The 15,202-nt window shown below is 51.5% G+C and overlaps 1 protein-coding gene across 1 annotated transcript in view; it reads left to right on the forward strand.

Moving 5' to 3' along the window:
- Positions 1-15,202, forward strand: part of DYNC1I2 (dynein cytoplasmic 1 intermediate chain 2) — a 174,205-nt gene that overhangs the window by 110,380 nt on the left and 48,623 nt on the right. The window contains 3 exon segments of the mRNA XM_075317327.1: positions 511-600; positions 2,736-2,898; positions 3,003-3,102. Of these exon segments, the coding sequence (XP_075173442.1) occupies positions 511-600; positions 2,736-2,898; positions 3,003-3,102 (353 nt within the window).

Below are 15,202 nucleotides of genomic sequence, written 5' to 3' on the forward strand. Positions count from 1 at the left end.
TCATCACTAGTTATGAGTACAGAGCACCTGAGCATGGTAGTGCCCGCTCATCACTAGTTACGAGTACAGAGCACCCGAGCATGGTAGTGCCCGCTCATCACTAGTTACGAGTACAGAGCACCCGAGCATGGCAGTGCTCGCTCATCACTAGTTACGAGTACCAAGCACCCGAGCATGGTAGTGCCCGCTCATCACTAGTTACGAGTACTGAGCACCCGAGCATGGTAGTGCCCGCTCATCACTATTCTTTATTTTGGATCCCTTTCAATTATCGGGAGCAGAGAACAGCTGTGCAGACTGCCCCCTTTTGGAGGACCTTGTTTATCCACATATAGCATTGGATTGCCCATGTAATGCTTCAGTTTGTCTTTGGTGTTGCTGGGGATTCAACTTTTTAACAAAGCCTGGATGTAAAAATATAATTTTCTGAATGTCATTAGATTATCACTAGGATTATTAATAAACTATAATTGTTTTATCTTTTTCTTTTAATTTTTTTTCAATCTGTAGGAGATGAAGAGGAGGAGGAAACTGTTGCTCCAAAGACGACAGCAGCACCTGAAGAAGATAAACCTGCAAAGAAAGAAGAGAAGAGTGAAGGTAATTGCTTTTAGCATTGTCCTTGTGTGTGGTGTTTTGGTTCGTCCCAGCGGTTTTTGTCTTACAATCTGTCACCTTCCGACAACCTAAAACTTTGTGCATATGGGGTGGCACATTTTGGCGCATCAGTCAGATGTAATATTCTTTAACCCCTTAACGACCGCAGGCCGTAAAATTACGTCCTAGCGGTCATAACGTTACTGCCCGCGGTCTGCCGGCAGGATCACGCTGCGATCGGCACACATCTCAGCTGATTTTCACAGCTGAGATGTGTGCCTGCTAGGCACGAGCAGAATCGTTATCTGCTCGTGCCGTTTAACCCCTTATATGGCGCTGTCAATATGTGACAGCGCCATTATAAGTGCGATCGCGGTAAACATTTACTTACCGCCCGATACCAGAAGTCACGTGACGCGATCACGTGACTTCCGATAGTTGTCATGGTAGCACAGGGTCATGTGATGACTCCTGTACTACACCTGACTTGCTTTCACTTTCGCTGTGCCAGCGGCACAGCAAAAGAGAGAGCTTATCTGCTGTTTACAGCCTTGTAGCTGTGATCAGCAGATACTGCAGAGCGATCGGAATGCTGATCGCAATAGCCCCCTAGGGGGACTAGTAAAATAAAAAAAAAAGTTAAAGAAAGTTTTAAAAATTAAAAAAAAAAAAAAAAAAACCTAAAAGTTCAAATCACCCCCCATTCGCCCCATTGAAAATTAAAGGGTTAAAAAAAAAAATATACACACATTTGGTATCGCCGCGTTCAGAAACGCCCGATCTATTAAAATATAAAATCAATTAATCTGATCAGTATACGGCGTAGCGTCAAAAAAATTCCAAACGCCAAAACGACGTTTTTTTGTCGCCACAACGTTTGCGCAAAATGCAATAAGAGGCGATCAAAACGTAGCATCTGCGCTAAAATAGTACCGTTTAAAAACGTCAGCTCGAGATGCAAAAAATAAGCTGTCACTGAGCCATAGATCCCGAAAAATGAGAACGCTACGGGTCACGGAATATGGCATAAAACGTGCTCCACGTGTCCGATTTATTTTTTTTTAACCCCTTATATAAAAGTAAACCTATACATGTTTGGTGTCTACGAACTCGCACTGACCTGAGGGATCACACCCACACATCAGTTTTACCATATAGTGAACTCAGTGAATAAAATATCTCAAAAACCATAGTGCTATCGCACTTTTTTTGCAATTTTTCTGCATTTGGAATTTTTTTGCCGTTTTTCAGTACACTATATGGTAAAACTGATGGTTTCATTTAAAAGTACAGCTCGTGCCGCAAAAAATGAGCCCTCACATGACCATATTGACGGAAAAATAAAAAAGTTACGTCTCTCAGAAAAAGAATGGCGAAAAAAAAAAACGGAAAGCAAAGAATCGGCCGGTCGTGAAGGGGTTAGGCCGGTTTCACACATCCGGCTTTTCGCCGGTTTGCCGGATCCGGCGCTCTCCCGTACAGACAATACAGTACAGTGACAGCGCTGTAACTTCCGGGTCACATGCGCCGGTCACATGACAGCATGTGACCGGCGCTTGTTGCGCTGTCACTGTACTGTAGTCACTGTATGGGAGAGCGCCGGATCCGGCAAACCGGCGAAAAGCCGGATGTGTGAAACCGGCCTTAAAGACTCCCAACTTGTTGCCTAATCTGAATTGTGGATCTCTCCATTCAAACATGGATCCCCCAAGGTTTAATGAAGAGTAGGCTGACTGCAGTCTCTCCTGACTCCTACATGCACGTGCACGCTCCATTTGGCCAAGTGTACATTTATTTTTTTTTTTAGTAGGAAGAGTGGAGTGCGCCGATGCACTTTATCTCCCAGAGGAACAAAGTGATCAACTGTTATCGCCCCTAACTTATGCTGTTGGAGAAAGTAATAAAAATCAGCACTTTGGGCCTATATAAATCTATGTTTAGCCATCATCAGCTTATATGTAATGGACCAGGTCATAACCATTTTTCAAGGGCGCCACATTCTCAGATTATTTCCATTGCCAGTGATCATTATTATGACCTCTGTTTGGCATGTATAAAGCACAAGCGGCACTTTTTATTGCAGTTTGAAATTAATTTTTTTCTACTCCAATAATTAATATTATACATTGTTGTCACAGTCCCTCCACATGAGCTCACAGAAGAGGAGAAACAGCAGATCGTCCACACCGAAGAATTTATCAGTTTCTTTGACCACAGCACAAGAATCGTGGAGCGCGCCCTGTCTGAACAAGTCAACATCTTCTTCGATTACAGCGGCCGGGACTTGGAAGAGAAAGAAGGGTAATTACTGAAAAGCCGGATGTCATTGCTAATCTCCTCTTGTAGAATTAGGATAATGCACGTTTTACATTCAAACTAATGATTGCTGATTCTCTATTTAACAGGGAAATACAAGCCGGAGCAAAGTTATCGCTGAACAGGCAGTTTTTTGATGAGCGTTGGTCAAAGCATCGTGTGGTCAGCTGCTTGGACTGGTCTTCTCAGGTATTAAGACACCAATGCAGTTTCTTTAGAGGAATAAAGAACTTTAATCCGTACTCTTACATATGAAATATTTCCCCGTATATATACACACTGCTCACAAAATTAAAGGGAACACTCAAATAACACATCCTAGATCTGAATGAATGAAATATTCTCATTGAATGCTTTTGTTCTGTACAAAGTTGAATGTGCTGACAACAAAATCACACAAAAATCAATAGAAATCAAATGGTTTAACCAATGGAGGCCTGGATTTGAAGACACGCAAAATGAAAATGAAAACAAGTCAAAATGAAAATCAGAACAAGTCAAAATGAGGCTCAGTATTGTGTGTGGCCTCCATGTGCCTGTATGACCTCCCGACAATGCCTGGGCATGCTCTTAATGGGGTTGCGGATGGTCTCCTGAGGGATCTCCTCCCAGATCTGGATTAAAGCAACTGCTAACTCCTGGACAGTCTGTGGTGCAACGTGATATTGGTGGACGGAGCGAGACATGATGTCCCAGATGTGCTGAATCGGATTCAGGTCTGGGGAACAATGGGCCAGTTTATAGCTTCAATGCCTTCATCTTGCAGGAGCTGCTGACACACTACAGCCACATGAGATCTGGCATTGTCCTGCATTAGGAGGAACCCAGGACCAACCTTACCAGCGTATGGTCTCACAAGGGGTCTGAGGATCTCATCTCGGTACCTAATGGCAGTCAGGCTACCTCTGGCGAGCATATAGAGGGCTGTGCAGCCCTCCAAAGAAATGCCACCCCACACCATTACTGACCCACTGCCAAACCAGTCATGCTGAAGGATGTTGCAGGCAGAAGATCGCTCTCCACGGCGTCTCCAGACTCTGTCACGTCTGTCACGTGTGCTAAGTGTGCACCTGCTTTCATCTGTGAAGAGAACTGGGTGCCAGTGGTGAATTTGCCAATCCTGGTATTTTGTGGCAGATGCCAAGCGTCGGGCAGTGAGCACAACCCCCATCTGTGGACGTCATGCCATCCTCATGGAGTCTGTTTCTAACCGTTTGTGCAGACACATGCACAGTTGTGGCCTGCTGGAGGTCATTTTGCAGGGCTCTGGCAGTGCTTCTCCTGTGCCTTGCACAAAGGCGGAGGTAGCGGTCCTGCTGCTGGGTTGTTACCCTCCTCCGGCCCCCTCCACGTCTCCTGGTGTAGTTGCCTGTCTTCTGGTAGCGCCTCCATCCTCTGGACACTACGCTGACAGACACAGCAAGCCTGCTTGCCACAGCTCGCATTGATGTGCCTTCCTGGATGATCCGCACTACCTGTGCCACTTGTGTGGGTTGTAGAGTCCGTCTCATGCTACCATGAGTGTGAAACACAACCAACATCCACAAGTGACCAAAACATCAGCCAGAAAGCATTGTACTGAGATGTTGTCTGTGGTCCCCACCTGCAGAAACAGTCCTTTATTGTGTGTGTCTTGATAATTGCCAATAATTTCCATCTGATGTCATATATATGTATATATATGTATGTACATAATGTAAAGGGTGTGTAATAATATATATGATAGTGTGTGTATCTATAAGGGGGTTTACACGCAACGACGTGATGTCGTTGGGGTCACGGAATTCGTGCCGCACATCCGGCCTCGTTAGCGACGTCGTTGCATGTGACACGTACGAGTGACTGCTATGAAAAATACTCATCTAATCGTTGACACGTCGTTCAAATCCCAAATATCGTTGATGGTGCTGGACGCAGGTTGTTCGTCGCTCCTGAGGCGGCACACATCGCTACGTGTGACACTCAAGGAACGACGAACAAAATCGTACCTGCGTCCTCCGGCAACGAGGTGGGCATGACTTTCATGCGGCTCCACTCCGCCCCTCCGCTTCTATTGGACACCTGCCGTGTGACGTCGCATGACCCGCCCCCTTAGAAATGAGGCAGTTCGCCGGCCACAGCGACGTCGTTGGGCAGGTAAGTATGTGTGACGGGTACTAGCGATATTGTGCGCCACGGGCAGTGATTTGCCCGTGATGCTCAAACGACGGGGGCGGGTGCTTTCTTGAGCGACATCGCTACCGATGCCGCTGCATGTAAAGCAGCCTTGTGTGTATTTTTTAAATATTTAGAATATGTGTGTGTATAATAATTTTTTCATTAATTTTATTCTATATACAGTTAGGTCCAGAAATATTTGGACAGTGACACAATTTTCTCGAGTTGGGCTCTGCATGCCATCACATTGGATTTGAAATGAAACCTCTACAACAGAATTCAAGTGCAGATTGTAACGTTTAATTTGAAGGTTTGAACAAAAATATCTGATAGAAATTGTAGGAATTGTACACATTTCTTTACAAACACTCCACATTTTAGGAGGTCAAAAGTAATTGGACAAATAAACCAAACCCAAACAAAAATTTTTTATTTTCAATATTTTGTTGCGAATCCTTTGGAGGCAATCACTGCCTTAAGTCTGGAACCCATGGATATCACCAAACGCTGGGTTTCCTCCTTCTTAATGCTTTGCCAGGCCTTTACAGCCGCAGCCTTCAGGTCTTGCTTGTTTGTGGGTCTTTCCGTCTTAAGTCTGGATTTGAGCAAGTGAAATGCATGCTCAATTGGGTTAAGATCTGGTGATTGACTTGGCCATTGCAGAATGTTCCACTTTTTTGCACTCATGAACTCCTGGGTAGCTTTGGCTGTATGCTTGGGGTCATTGTCCATCTGTACTATGAAGCGCCGTCCGATCAACTTTGCGGCATTTGGCTGAATCTGGGCTGAAAGTATATCCCTGTACACTTCAGAATTCATCCGGCTACTCTTGTCTGCTGTTATGTCATCAATAAACACAAGTGACCCAGTGCCATTGAAAGCCATGCATGCCCATGCCATCACGTTGCCTCCACCATGTTTTACAGAGGATGTGGTGTGCCTTGGATCATGTGCCGTTCCCTTTCTTCTCCAAACTTTTTTCTTCCCATCATTCTGGTACAGGTTGATCTTTGTCTCATCTGTCCATAGAATACTTTTCCAGAACTGAGCTGGCTTCATGGGGTGTTTTTCAGCAAATTTAACTCTGGCCTGTCTATTTTTGGAATTGATGAATGGTTTGCATCTAGATGTGAACCCTTTGTATTTACTTTCATGGAGTCTTCTCTTTACTGTTGACTTAGAGACAGATACACCTACTTCACTGAGAGTGTTCTGGACTTCAGTTGATGTTGTGAACGGGTTCTTCTTCACCAAAGAAAGTATGCGGCGATCATCCACCACTGTTGTCATCCGTGGACGCCCAGGCCTTTTTGAGTTCCCAAGCTCACCAGTCAATTCCTTTTTTCTCAGAATGTACCCGACTGTTGATTTTGCTACTCCAAGCATGTCTGCTATCTCTCTGATGGATGTTTTCTTTTTTTTCAGCCTCAGGATGTTCTGCTTCACCTCAATTGAGAGTTCCTTAGACCGCATGTTGTCTGGTCACAGCAACAGCTTCCAAATGCAAAACCACACACCTGTAATCAACCCCAGACCTTTTAACTACTTCATTGATTACAGGTTAACGAGGGAGACGCCTTCAGAGTTAATTGCAGCTTTTAGAGTCCCTTGTCCAATTACTTTTGGTCCCTTGAAAAAGAGGAGGCTATGCATTACAGAGCTATGATTCCTAAACCCTTTCTCCGATTTGGATGTGAAAACTCTCATATTGCAGCTGGGAGTGTGCACTTTCAGCCCATATTATATATATAATTGTATTTCTGAACATGTTTTTGTAAACAGCTAAAATAACAAAACTTGTGTCACTGTCCAAATATTTCTGGACCCAACTGTATACATAATATACATTCACTGTGTGTGTGTGTGTGTGTGTGTGTGTGTGTGTGTGTGTGTGTGTGTGTGTGTGTGTGTGTATATGTATGTATATGTATGTATATATATGTATGTATATATGTGTGTGTGTATATATATATATATATACATATATATATCTATATATATAATTGCCTTATTCTGTCTGTCTGTCTGTCTGTCTGTCTGTCTGTCTGTCTGTCTGTCTGTCTGTCTGTCTGTCTGTCTGTCTGTCTGTCATGCTCCGAAATTGTGTCCTTACGGGGACACAAAGCTGATTGGCCGCTGGGCTCGCCATGGCCCCGCCCCCCCACACGGATTGGCCTCTCGCCCCGGCTCTCTGCAGGCCCCGCCCCCCTCACGCAATGCACGCTCGCTGTGGCCCAACTGACACGGGGCTCCGATTCCCAGGTGAGTACACACACACATCAGATCACACTCACTCTCACACACACCTCACACATCACATCCACACATCACATCCACACATCACATCCACACATCACATCCACACATCACATCCACACATCACATCCACACATCACATCCACACATCACAACATGCTGGGATATCGCTTGCTTCTACACCGGCTCCGTCAGGATCCCGGCAGCGCCAGACATAACCTTGCGATGCTGGGATCTTAACGGAGGCCGTGAAAGCTGGTAACCATTATACACATCGGGTAACTAAGGTCCCTTAGTTACCCGATGTGTATCATAGTTACCAGTGTACACCGGCTCACACTCACTCTCACACACACCTCACACACACATCACATCGCATCCACACATCAAGGTCCTGCAGCTGCGGAACATACATAACATAACAGCACACACATAACAGCACACACACACATAACAGCACACACACACATAACAGCACACAAATCAGATCACACTCACTCACACACACACATCACATCGCATCCAAATACTCACAACATCCTGGGATATCGCTTGCTTCTCGGCGGCGATATTGTGCTGTGAGCTTCCAGGACCTGCGGGAGGATCACATGGCCAGAAGCATGTGATATCCCCGGAAGTTGTGAGTATCAGCGCGTATGTGCAATATCGTCAGTGTCTGTGTGTGTGAGTGGATGCGATCGGGTGTGTGTGAGTGGATGCGATCGGGTGTGTGTGAGTGGATGCGATCGGGTGTGTGTGAGTGGATGCGATCGGGTGTGTGTGAGTGGATGCGATCGGGTGTGTGTGAGTGGATGCGATCGGTTGTGTGTGTGAGTGGATGCGATCGGTTGTGTGTGTGAGTGGATGCGATCGGTTGTGTGTGTGAGTGGATGCGATCGGTTGTGTGTGTGAGTGGATGCGATCGGTTGTGTGGGTGAGTGGATGCGATCGGTTGTGTGGGTGAGTGGATGCGATCGGTTGTGTGGGTGAGTGGATGCGATCGGGTGTGGGTGAGTGTCGGCAGAGGAGCACGGCGTGCTGGAGGAGGCTGGGAGCAGAGAGGCTGATCTTGGGGAAGGCTGGGAGGGGGAGGCTGATGCTGAGGGAGGCTGGAAGGAGAGAGGCTGAGCAAACGTGCTCCATCCGCCATACTGCGCACTCCCCATCGTGCTGCATCCCCCATGCTGCGCACTCCCAAACGTGGTCCATCCGCCATGCTGCGCACTCCCAAACGTGGTCCATCCGCCATGCTGCGCACTCCCAAACGTGCTCCATCCGCCATACTGCGCACTCCCAAACGTGCTCCATCCGCCATACTGCGCACTCCCCATCGTGCACCATCCGGCATGCTGCGCACTCCCAAGCGGATGGAGCATGATGGGGGGTGCGCAGCATGGCGGATGGAGCACGTTTGGGAGTGCGCAGCATGGCGGATGGAGCACGTTTGGGAGTGCGCAGCATGACGGATGGAGCACGTTTGGGAGTGCGCAGCATGACGGATGGAGCACGTTTGGGAGTGCGCAGCATGCCGGATGGTGCACGATGGGGAGTGCGCAGTATGGCGGATGGAGCACGTTTGGGAGTGCGCAGTATGGCGGATGGAGCACGTTTGGGAGTGCGCAGCATGGCGGATGGAGCACGTTTGGGAGTGCGCAGCATGGCGGATGGACCACGTTTGGGAGTGCGCAGCATGGCGGATGGAGCACGTTTGGGAGTGCGCAGCATGCCGGATGGTGCACGATGGGGAGTGCGCAGTATGGCGGATGGAGCACGATGGGGAGTGCGCAGCATGGCGGATGGAGCACGTTTGGAAGTGCGCAGCATGGCGGATGGAGCACGTTTGGGAGTGCGCAGCATGGCGGATGGACCACGTTTGGGAGTGCGCAGCATGGCGGATGGACCACGTTTGGGAGTGCGCAGCATGGCGGATGGAGCACGTTTGAGAGTGCGCAGCATGGCGGGTGGAGCACGTTTGGGAGTGCGCAGCATGGCGGATGGAGCATGATAGGGGGTGCGCAGCATGGGGGATGGAGCACGTTTGGGAGTGCGCAGCATGGCGGATGGAGCACGTTTGGGAGTGTGCAGCATGGCGGATAGAGCACGATGGGGAGTGCGCAGCATGGCGGATGGAGCACGTTTGGGAGTGCGCAGCATGGGGGATGCAGCACGATGGGGAGTGCGCAGTATGGCGGATGGAGCACGTTTGGGAGTGCGCAGCATAGCGGATGGACCACGTTTGGGAGTGCGCAGCATGGCGGATGGAGCACGTTTGGGAGTGCGCAGCATGGGGGATGCAGCACGATGGGGGGTGCGCAGCATGGGGGATGGAGCACGATGGGAGGTGCACACCTCCCCCCAACACACACACACACGCGCACTGCACAACACACACACACTAGGAATCACAAACAACGCCCTACACAGACACCCACACACACAGACAACGCTGCACACACAAATATACGCACATACTGCACAACACACACATTGCTCAAAACATACCTCCCCCCAAAACACACCACACACACACAAACCGCACAACACACACACACACACAACGCTACAGACACACAGCGCTCCACAAACAACGCAACACACGCAACACACATACAACACCGCTCTCACCCCCCGCGACACTCAGAACATGTACAGCGCCCTACACAAACACTTGGTAACTACACACAACAACATCTATATATATATATATATAACAAAAATCATACATGAACTACACAATACGTAAATTCTAGAATACCCGATGCGTAGAATCGGGCCACCTTCTAGTATATATATAATTGACTTATTCTGTCTGTCTGTCTGTCTGTCATGCTTCAAAATTGTGTCCTTCCGGTGACATTGTGTCCTTACGGTGACACAAAGCTGATTGGCCGCTGGGCTCGCCATGGCCCCGCCCCCCCCACACCGATTGGCCGCTCGCCCAGGCTGCGCCCCCACACAGATTGGCTAGCCGCTCGCCCAGGCTCCGCCCCCCCCACAGATTGGCTTCTCGCCCCGGCACCCTGCAGGCATTTTCAACTCGGCCACGCCACGCCCCGCCCCCCTCATGCAATGGACGTTAGCTCTGCCCCAACCCCACCCCCCCACCCCGCGCATTCCCCGAACTGACACGGTCACGGCTCCCAGGTGAGTACTGTACAACCCCCCCAACGGGAGCCCACATCAGCGTACGCCGCCAACCCAGCCGACACTTACCCTCGCATTGCTGGCCTTGCCGCCGTATGCTGGTGTGGGCTCCCGTGCAAGTGGGGGACGTGATGCGCTGGTAACCATCCTAGCATAGTTACCAGCACATCAAGGTCCTGCAGCGGCGGAAGATCCACACGCACACACATAACAGCACACACACATACACATACACACACATCAGATCACACTCACTCTCACAAACACCTCACACACACATCGCATCCACACACTCACAGCATCCGGCGATATCGCTTGCTTCTCGGCCTCGATACTGTGCTGTTGTGACCTTCCAGGACCTGCCGGAGGATCACATGGCCAGAAGCATGTGGTATCTCCGGATGTTGTGAGTATGAGCGCGTATGTGCAATATAGTCAGTGTGAGTGTATGCGATCGGGTGTGTGTCGGTGTGAGTGAGTGTATGCGATCGGATCTGTGAGTGTCGGCAGAGGAGCATGGCGTGCTGGAGGTGGCTGGGAGGAGAGAGGCTGATCCTGGGGAAGGCTGGGATGGGGAAGGCTGGGATGGGGAGGCTGATGCTGGGGACAGAGAGGCTGATGCTGGGGACAGAGAGGCTGATGCTGGGATGAGAGAGGCTGATGCTGGGATGAGAGAGGCTGATGCTGGGATGAGAGAGGCTGATGCTGGGATGAGAGAGGCTGATGCTGGGATGAGAGAGGCTGATGCTGGGATGAGAGAGGCTGATGCTGGGATGAGAGAGGCTGATGCTGGGATGAGAGAGGCTGATGCTGGGATGAGAGAGGCTGATGCTGGGATGAGAGAGGCTGATGCTGGGATGAGAGAGGCTGATGCTGGGATGAGAGAGGCTGATGCTGGGATGAGAGAGGCTGATGCTGGGATGAGAGAGGCTGATGCTGGGATGAGAGAGGCTGATGCTGGGGACAGAGCGGCTGATGCTGGGGACAGAGCGGCTGATGCTGGGGACAGAGCGGCTGATGCTGGGGACAGAGCGGCTGATGCTGGGGACAGAGCGGCTGATGCTGGGGACAGAGAGGCTGATGCTGGGGACAGAGAGGCTGATGCTGGGGACAGAGAGGCTGATGCTGGGGACAGAGAGGCTGATGCTGGGGACAGAGAGGCTGATGCTGGGGACAGAGAGGCTGATGCTGGGGACAGAGAGGCTGATGCTGGGGACAGAGAGGCTGATGCTGGGGACAGAGAGGCTGATGCTGGGGACAGAGAGGCTGATGCTGGGGACAGAGCGGCTGATGCTGGGGACAGAGCGGCTGATGCTGGGGACAGAGCGGCTGATGCTGGGGACAGAGCGGCTGATGCTGGGGACAGAGCGGCTGATGCTGGGGACAGAGCGGCTGATGCTGGGGACAGAGCGGCTGATGCTGGGGACAGAGCGGCTGATGCTGGGGACAGAGCGGCTGATGCTGGGGACAGAGCGGCTGATGCTGGGGACAGAGCGGCTGATGCTGGGGACAGAGCGGCTGATGCTGGGGACAGAGCGGCTGATGCTGGGGACAGAGCGGCTGATGCTGGGGACAGAGCGGCTGATGCTGGGGACAGAGAGGCTGATGCTGGGGACAGAGAGGCTGATGCTGGGAGGAGAGAGGCTGATGCTGGGAGGAGAGAGGCTAATGCTGGCGCACGTTTGAGAGTGCGCAGCATGGCGGATGGAGCACGATGGGGAGTGCGCAGCATGGCGGATGGAGCACGTTTGGGAGTGCGCAGCATGGGGGATGGAGCACGATGCGGAGTGCGCTGCATGGCGGATGGAGCACGATGGGGAGTGCGGAGTATGGCGGATGGAGCACGTTTGGGAGTGCGCAGCATGGCGGATGGAGCACGTTTGGGAGTGCGCAGCATGGCGGATGGAGCACGTTTGGGAGTGCGCAGCATGGGGGATGGAGCACGATGGGGAGTGCGCAGCATGGCGGATGGGGCACGTTTGGGAGTGCGCAGCATGGGGGATGGAGCACGATGGGGAGTGCGCTGCATGGCGGATGGAGCACGTTTACGAGTGCGCAGGATGGGAGATGGAGCACGATGGGGGGTGCGCAGCATAGGGGATGGAGCACGATGGGGAGTGCGCTGCATGGGGGATGGAGCACGATGGGAAGTGCACACCTCCCCCCAACACACACACGCGCGCACTGCACAACACACCACACACACACACTGGGAACCACAAACAACTGCCCTACACAGACACCCACACACAGACAACGCTGCACACACAAATATACGCACATACCGAACAACACACACATTGCACAAAACATACCTCCCCCAAAACACACCACACACAACGCTACAGACACACAGCGCTCCACAAACAACGCAACACACAAACACCGCTCTCACCCCCCGCCACACCCAGACAACACCCAGAACATGTACAGCGCCCTACACAAACACTTGGTAACTACACACAACAACATATATATATATATATATATATATATATATATATATATATATATATATATATATAAAAACAAAAATCATACATGAACTACACAATACGTAAATTCTAGAATACCCGATGCGTAGAATCGGGCCACCTTCTAGTATATGTATGTATGTATGTATGTATGTATGTATGTGTATGTGTATATATATATATATATGTATGTATGTATGTAATATGTCATTATTTATTATATGTATAATATGTTTTTCTAATAACCTTGGGCTGTATAGTAACAAAACAATTCTACAACCTTTTCCTTGCACCGCCTATAATTGACTTTGCCGCCTTCCAGTGTTTTTATCATGTGCGTAAGCTTTGCAACAATGCAAAATAAAAAAGCCTCCAGGATGCATCCATAGATACTGAAAAGTCTCCAAAATAAAAGATCTGATCAATGTAATCCTACCCTAATTTTGTAGTTATGCACCAATTAATAGTTTTGAACTTTTAATTTGCAACCATAATGTTAAAAGTATTATTGCACTGTGCGCTGCATGATATGATGACCTGTTTAGGTGTACCGTATTTTTCGGATTATAAGACGCACTTTTCCTCCCAAAAATTTGGGAGGAAAATGAGGGGTGCGTCTTAAAATCCGAATATAGCCTACCGGTGGGGCTGTCTGTGTGTGCGGGTTTTTGGGTGCGTGCGGGCGTCCGGGTGCCTGTGGCTGAGTGCCGGCTGCCTCTCTGTCCCGGCGGCCAGCTGCTTCTCTGTGCAGCTGGGCAAGCGGGCAGCCTGCGGTGGCTGTGCGGCGAGTCTCCCAGTGTGTCCGCGGTCCAGTTTCAAATGATGGTGTCGGGTGTCAGCGCGTGCGCAGATGGAGGTCTCATCCCAGAGCTCAAGCTGTGCATGCGCTGCTCCGGGCGCCATCACTTGAATCGGGACCGCGGGCACACTGGGACACACCGCACTGGCCTGCTCCACCACTGAGCCACTGCCACCACTGAGCTGTCACCGCCGCTGCCACCACTGAGCTGTCACCGCCGCTGCCACCACTGAGCTGTCACCGCCGCTGCCACCACTGAGCTGTCACCGCCGCTGCCACCACTGAGCTGTCACCGCCGCTGCCACCACTGAGCTGTCACCGCCACCACTGAGCTGTCACCGCCACCACTGAGCTGTCACCGCCACCACTGAGCTGTCACCGCCACCACTGAGCTGTCACCGCCACCACTGAGCTGTCACCGCCACCACTGAGCTGTCACCGCCACCACTGAGCTGTCACCGCCACCACTGAGCTGTCACCGCCGCTGCCACCACTGAGCGGTCACCGCCGCTGCCACCACTGAGCTGTCACCGCCGCTGCCACCACTGAGCTGTCACCGCCGCTGCCACCACTGAGCTGTCACCGCCGCTGCCACCACTGAGCTGTCACCGCCGCTGCCACCACTGAGCTGTCACCGCCGCTGCCACCACTGAGCTGCCACCGCCGCTGCCACCACTGCGCTGCCACCGCCGCTGCCACCACTGCGCTGCCACCGCCGCTGCCACCACTGAGCTGCCACCGCCGCTGCCACCACTGAGCTGCCACCGCCGCTGCCACCACTGAGCTGCCACCGCCGCTGCCACCACTGAGCTGTCGCTGCCACCACTGAGCTGTCGCTGCCACCACTGAGCTGTCGCTGCCACCACTGAGCTGTCGCTGCCACCACTGAGCTGTCGCTGTCGCTGATACCACTGAGCTGTCGCTGTCGCTGATACCACTGAGCTGTCGCTGTCGCTGATACCACTGAGCTGTCGCTGTCGCTGATACCACTGAGCTGTCGCTGCCACCACTGAGCTGTCGCTGCCACCACTGAGCTGTCGCTGCCACCACTGAGCTGTCGCTGCCACCACTGAGCTGTCACTGCCGCTGCCACCACTGAGCTGTCACTGCCACCACTGAGCTGTCGCTGCCACCACTGAGCTGTCGCTGCCACCACTGAGCTGTCGCTGCCGCTGATACCACTGAGCTGTCGCTGCCACCACTGAGCTGTCGCTGCCACCACTGAGCTGTCGCTGCCACCACTGAGCTGTCGCTGCCACCACTGAGCTGTCGCTGCCACCACTGAGCTGTCGCTGCCGCTGATACCACTGAGCTGTCACTGCCGCTGATACCACTGAGCTGTCGCTGCCACCACTGAGCTGTCACTGCCACCACTGAGCTGTCACTGCCACCACTGAGCTGTCACTGCCACCACTGAGCTGTCACTGCCACCACTGAGCTGTCACTGCCGCTGCCACCA

Source organism: Anomaloglossus baeobatrachus, chromosome 7 (assembly GCF_048569485.1).
Source record: "Anomaloglossus baeobatrachus isolate aAnoBae1 chromosome 7, aAnoBae1.hap1, whole genome shotgun sequence".
NCBI lineage: Eukaryota > Metazoa > Chordata > Amphibia > Anura > Aromobatidae > Anomaloglossus > Anomaloglossus baeobatrachus.